Consider the following 6,844-nt stretch of genomic DNA (forward strand, 5'->3'; position numbering starts at 1 on the left):
TCGGTTTGCTGGGCTAGTTTCTCCGAGAGTTTTCGCTTCTTGTGGGTTTTTCTTTGCGTAGAAATATCATTCTTTTGGGTGTGTGAGTTGTGTAATTGGCTAATTAATTAATTTAATCTAATTTGATCAATTGGTCAAAATTGGTAGATAGCTAAACTTTTATATTCATAAACCATACAACTAGCTATTTAATTTTCAAACAGAGTGATTGCTGGCTGTGGGGTTTCAGTGTTCTAAAATCAGCCACCGTTTATGCAAATCACTACATAAATATTCATCTGCAAAGCTTGCAACTGAATTAATGATTATTTTAGTACTATTTAGAGCTTCAGTATATTGCTAGCTATTACATTCTGTAGTAAGTGAAAGAAACTGAATACACCATATTCTTCTCAAATTCCTTTTTCTTCTCTCCACCTTTAAGGCAATATCTAAGCTTTCTGTGCGCCAACGGTTGATTTGGTCCCAAGCAATGACCCATGAACAAGTGTACCCCTAGCATGATATTCAGCTAATTTATCAACGGCTATTGAGGATAGAATTACTACTAGAACAGGGCGTCAAACCCATGCCAAACGATGAAGGAATTGACAATAAGATCTCAGATGCTTCAACGCTAGTAAAGTTACCAACACAAGCACTCTCATGTGGTAATTCCTGCAGATCAGCATTGCCGTCCAAAAACTGCATCACTTGCCTCATGCTAGGCCGAACTGCTGGCGTTGAGTGTGAGCAAAGCAAGCCTAGTTTCAAAACCAATTCCATTTCCTCCACTACATAATTACCTTCCAATCTTGCATCACTAGCGTCAAGGATGGCTCCTTTTCTCCAGCACCCGAAGACCCAATCAACTAAAATTACCTCTTCAGGTAGTCTTTGTGGCTCTATAGGCTTTCTTCCACAAGCTACCTCCAACATGAATGCCCCAAAAGCAAACACGTCAGTGAAAGTAGTTACCCTTCCTGTTCTGGTAAGCTCGGGAGCCAAATAACCCACAGTTCCAGCTACATTGGTGCTTTCGGGATTGTCACCATGGTCGCATAATCTTGCAAGGCCAAAATCTCCTAGCCTTCCATTTAATTCAGCATCTAATAAAACATTGCTTGCTTTTACATCTCTATGTAGAACAACCTGTTCCCACTCTTCATGGAGGTAGAGTAGGCCAGATGCTACTCCTTTGAGGATTTGAAAACGTTGAAGCCAATCAAGGTTTGATTTTTCACTTCCATATAAGAACCTGTCAAGGCTTCCGTTGGGCATATAATCATAGACCAAGAGGAGTTCACCCTTTCGCCGGCAGTATCCTAGGAGCTGCACCAAGTTCCTGTGCCTCAGCCTGCCCAAGCTAATGATTTCAGCCACAAATTCCTTCATCCCCTGTTTTGAATCATGGGAGACTTTCTTGACTGCAATTTGTCTATTGGAAGAAGAAAGTGTTCCTTTATAAACCTTTCCAAAACCTCCTGCTCCAAGAAGCTCTTTGTCTGAGAAACCCTTGGTTGCTTTGTAGAGATTCTTGTAGATGAACCTGTGAGGACCATACTCGCTTTCCCAATCTTCACGTATTTCTTCATATTTCTTCCTCCTCCAAATAAAAGTTGCTCCAGTGACCAATACTACCAGCACAACCACAACTGCTATGAGAGAAATTAAGATTATTCTTACTGGATTCTCTTCACTTTTCCTCTGTTGGGGAGGTTGAGGAAGCTTCGAAACATCAAGGCTTTGTGCTTGTCCACTTTTATTAAAACTCCATCCAAGAATATAGTGGTCACTTGCAACTACACCAGTGGCTGCAGAGAAACCAACATACATAGATTCCAAAAGATATTGGGACAGATCAATGTGTTTTGACAAGAGAGGCCGGTTTGGTTTTGGGATGCTGGTCGGGGCTAGTGTTACATTCAGTAACTTTTCTGCTTCGTTGTAGTCTATCCAAAGATGCATTGGGTTGCCACTCATCAGCTCCATGCTTCTGTTCTTCCCTTCTTGACCAGAAAAGTAGGTTGCAGGAGCTGATTCATTTGATACCAGACCATTCACATCAATTCCCACATGGTTACTGTCTATATCTTGTACATCAGGACTTTTAACAGTATCAACCTCAATGGCTGATATGTTGTTTGTTGGACTGCCATTATTTGAGGCATTGAAGATTCCTAGATACTGGCTGGCTACACCATAGGTGAATTCCAGCGAGGGACTGATGACGAAGGCAAGGCCATGCCCACCCAATGTTGGCATTTGGGGAACTATTGCAAATACAAAGTTCGTGGAAAATGAAAGAGACCGAGTTAAAACAGAAGAAGAAGAAGAATTGTTGAATTCTAAAGGAAGTGGGTAGAAAGCATAACCAACTTGTTGGTTTGAAGTGTTGGTGAGTTGCAATAGACCATTGGAGTGGATTTTTGCAATTCCATCTAGACGCAGATTTGTTTGATTGAAGCCATTATAGATGAACTGGTCATTTTGAGCAGACATGAATGGAAGCTTAAAGATGAAGTAGAGAGTTACCAGAAAGGGAAGTGATATAACCACAGTCGCCATTAAGAAAAAGTGGGGAAAAGGTTCATCTCCGAGAATACAGAGCTTTTGCTTGTTTAAAACGTCACAAACTCCCAGAAAATGGCTTTTTTTTTTTTTTTTTTTTTTTTTTTTTTTTTTTTTTTTTTTTTTGTTCAAATTGTTTAGAATGGCGCGGGTCCACCCTGACGTGAGGGAGGGCTGCGGCAGTCATAATAATCTTTCTCAGCCGCTAACTATATGATAAGGAAAATGATTTTGTAATTTTGCAATTTTGATGGCTCCGGAGTCATTCTCATCATTTTAAGTACAAAAGAGGCATGATTTTTTCCTTTTTTTTTTTTAAAAAAAAATATATTTTTCTGAATACAATTTCATTCAAAAACAAGATTACACACTGCTAGCAAGCTACAAAAACAGTTATAAGTTATTAACTGAATATCACAAGCTGCAAACCTCTTATATTAGACAAAACCAAAAATGTAGAAAGTACAATTTGTCATAAACAAAATGAACGAACATAAAAATAAAAATAAAAATAAAATACTAGAAGGAATATTCTAATTACATCAGTAGCCTTTACTTTCTTACAAGAAGCCAAATTTTCTGTTACATCAGATAGGATGAGCTTGTGTATGGTTTCATTTACCCTGAATTTAGTCTTATGCTACCTATATTTCTCTTAATCCACACATGGTAAGTAAGAACACGAAAAATGGTTGTTTGAATCCCTTTTTGACTTCATAAACGCAAAGTATACTGTCTCTATCTTTCCTTAGCACACCAATTTAGAATATTGTATACTAGGACCTTAGCATTGCTTGAAATGAACAAAAGAAAATTTCTAGAAATTAAAATTTTCAACGCAAAAGATACTTGTGTATACAGGATTTTGGGAGGTGTATCTTGGGAAGGTTTCTTTTTTCATGCGATAGGATCCTAAAACTGTACTTGCAAAATAAAAATTATGTATAATTATTTTAAAACTAAAATGTTTTGTCTACCTAAAAAAAATTGACCGAATCCCAAAAATAATCATAACCCCAAACATAATCCTTAATCCTTAATCCCTTGAACAAAAAAAATTAAAAGCATAACAATAAAATTTCACAATATTTTCACAACACCCTTGTATTAAATTATTGTGGTCCCAGTCTAATATTTTATTAATTTTATTTTGACCTATAATGGTCTAACATCTCAGTTATTGTGAAAATATTGTGACAATTTGTTGTGCTTCTCAATGGTGTTGGTAGCTCTGTTCTCCTCAACACCTCAACTCACAATCACTACAAGCATTATCTGTTGCTCTTTGCCTCTCTCTCTCTCCCCTCATTTTTCTCTTCTCTATCGTTGTTTCAAACTCTCTCTCACTTTATTACTCTTATCTTAGAGTTTTAGTTCTCGCTGTATCTTTTATCAGTCCATTTTCTCTTTTTCGTTTTGTTAGTAGAGGATTGTAAAACTTCATATATTTGTCCATATGTGTGTGTGTGTTTTAGTGATGTCGATATATTCAAATTCTCTTTTTATAAGATTTTTTATAATTTAAATTTCTTAATGAATACGCTAGATTTCTACAGCCGCAACAACCTATGAGCAACATTTTCTTTTTTCCTTCAATAATTCTGAATTTCTGATCAAATTCCTATACCAATTTGATCTATTAGAACCACCCTAAATATATACTTCACAAGAGATTTATTTAGGTAGTGGCACTAGAAAATAAATTAAGTTGCTTTTAAAGTGAATCTTTTGTAAGAATAACTTTTCAAGATTAGCAATTTGGTAAAAAATTTACTGATCATCTTTGATTTGGATTTTCCAGGCTGTGGTCTTGTCCTTCTACTGAATGTTCCTCCAAATGATAAGTAAAAGAAAGTGAAGGTTTTCAAGACTAGCAATTTGGTCAAAAATTTACAGATCATCTTTGATTTAGATTTTCCAGGCTGCGGTCTTGTTCTTCTACTGAATGTTCCTCCAAACGATATGTAAAAGAAAGTGAAGGTTTTGGATATTAAGGTTTTGATGCAAAAAAATTCAACCAATTGTGCTTTGATTGTGTCCAAAATTTGAAGGTAACACTAAAATAAACAATAGATAGACTATTAAAAATTATATGTATATAAAATATAGATTAAGTGCCAATTTGAAATACACTTATAAGCTAGCTTATTGCTTATTGTTCCTACTATTTGTAGGTTCCATATGAGTCACTTACTTTATTTATCTTTTATCTACAATACTTCTAGCAAAAAGCTAGACAAGTTGTTCCTAAATGGACACTAAATTACTTGGTAGTGAATCATTTGTAGCAAGTACTAGTCTAGTCGACTTTCTACGGTGTTCCTCCATATGTTTAGTAACAGAAAAGTGAAGGTTTTGGATATTGTAGATTTGGTAGATCTAGAGTCTGTTTGGGATCCGCTTATTTTGCTGAAATTGAATTTTTTGTTGTTGAAAGTACTGTAGATAAATATAAAAATTAGCTGAAATAGTATAGTGAGATCTATGAATAGTACCAAAAAGTACAATGGGGTCCATGAATAGTAGCAAAAATAAGCTGAATAGTAAAATTTTGGAGCCAAATGCACACCTAGTAAGTTAAGGGTTGGAAAACCATCACAAATTGTAAGTTTTATTAAGTTAGAATGTTTATTTTCAAGTTCAAGAAAAAGACCCAAGTTTTGCTCAAGGAAAAAGGAGTTTTCAGATTCTCAACACATACTTGAAAATTGTTAACATGTAGCTAATACATCCTCCATCGATCGAGAATCGCATAATCTATTTCTAAAATGGCCCATTAGGTTATCTCTCTGAACCCTAATTCGCGTTGTACTTTCCAAACTACATACAGACATATTGGCATCGCTTAAAAATGAGAGAGAGAGAGAGCACTTTTTTTCACAAAAGAGATCTAAACCCTAATTCTCTCTATTTCACTATTATACTAGAGTTCAAGAAGTAGATCTAAAGACTCTATCCTTGGAAATTGGTTATCAAGGTTGAAGTCACGGTGTTATCCTAGTGCTACAGTTGAGGAGTAAAGCATCAAGAGATTCTTGGAATCAGTTGGAGGTTCTGGTCAAACACAGGTGCTTCCACCATGAAGATTTCCATTTGGTTAAAGAGTTCAGATGTTCTACAATAGTAAAAGGTTTTACATGTAAGTTGTCTACAGGTCGTAAAATCTAGGAAAATGTTTTTCCTTTAATTATGAAACTTCTCTTATCATAATGGATTATCTTATTGAGGAAGGTTTCCCTTAAAGTGTTTTTTCCATTTTAGTGTTCTCCGTTGGTTTTCCACTTTGTCATCATATCACCACCTCATTGTGATTGCTTTCGCGCGATTAGTGACATCTACTTGATATGCCTCATATGCTTTAATTGTTTACCCATAATTGATAAATTGGCATAACCAAATTAACTGGAATAATTTGTTTCATTTACTATGTAATCAACAACCAAGGTCTAAATTACCCAACAAGATTCAATGCAAAAGAAAAATAATAATAATAAATAAATAAATAATAAAATTCAACCTTCTGCTTTCTTTATGTCCAAAATTTCAAGGTAACACTAAAAGCAACTAAAGACTATTAAAACTTTTTGGTCTTTCTCATTCCTCACATAACAAAGAAAAAATGTAAAACTTTACACTTCTTACAATAGATTAATATTGGATTAAATCCTTGCAAAATCTACAATTTGATTTTGTGAAGGGATCTTTGGGTTATATATTTCTTAGTATTGTGACCAAACTATTTTCTCACTATTCCATGATTCTTTTTGCTTTTGAAATTTTGCAATTCAGAATTATGTTGTCAAGAGTTTATAATTTATGGGAGAAAAATCTGCACTTTAAGTCCCTTCAGTCTGCCTTTATTTACTGTTGATTAATTCAAAATGCTATCAAATAAGGTACTTGTAATCTATTCTATATATACTATAAAATCAAACTTCTGACCAATATTTAAATTTTTTTTAAAGTTCCCACATTATTTTACAAATCAACATTATTAAAAAAAAAAAAAAAAAAAAAAAAAAAAAAAAAAACTATTTCTAACCCAAAAACAAAACCCAATTCTTCTTCTAAAAAAAAAGTAAAAACTAAACAAAACCCTATGCTTCCCCTCTCCTTTTAGATCCTCTCATGTGACCATCTCCTTCCCCCAAAATCAAAACCAAAAAACCCCCCAAAACTCAAATCCTCTCATAGCCACGGCCAATATCATTGAGGAAGCTAGAAGCAATCCAAAAATCCTAATGCAAACTCTAAAGCAAGGCCTCTTCAATCTCAATCCCATCCAAGCCTCTCT

At 34.7% G+C, this 6,844-nt stretch overlaps 1 protein-coding gene across 1 annotated transcript; it reads right to left on the reverse strand.

The window, feature by feature from the left end:
- Nucleotides 1–224: 224 nt before the first annotated feature.
- On the reverse strand, nt 225–2,633 carry LOC115986406 (L-type lectin-domain containing receptor kinase IV.1-like). Its single transcript, XM_031109399.1, has one exon. It carries the CDS (start codon nt 2,545–2,547, stop codon nt 520–522), a length of 2,028 nt encoding a protein of 675 aa, XP_030965259.1. The 5' UTR covers nt 2,548–2,633; the 3' UTR covers nt 225–519.
- Between the last annotated feature and the right edge of the window lie 4,211 nt (nt 2,634–6,844).

This window comes from Quercus lobata, chromosome 1 (genome assembly GCF_001633185.2).
Source record: "Quercus lobata isolate SW786 chromosome 1, ValleyOak3.0 Primary Assembly, whole genome shotgun sequence".
Taxonomy (NCBI): domain Eukaryota; kingdom Viridiplantae; phylum Streptophyta; class Magnoliopsida; order Fagales; family Fagaceae; genus Quercus; species Quercus lobata.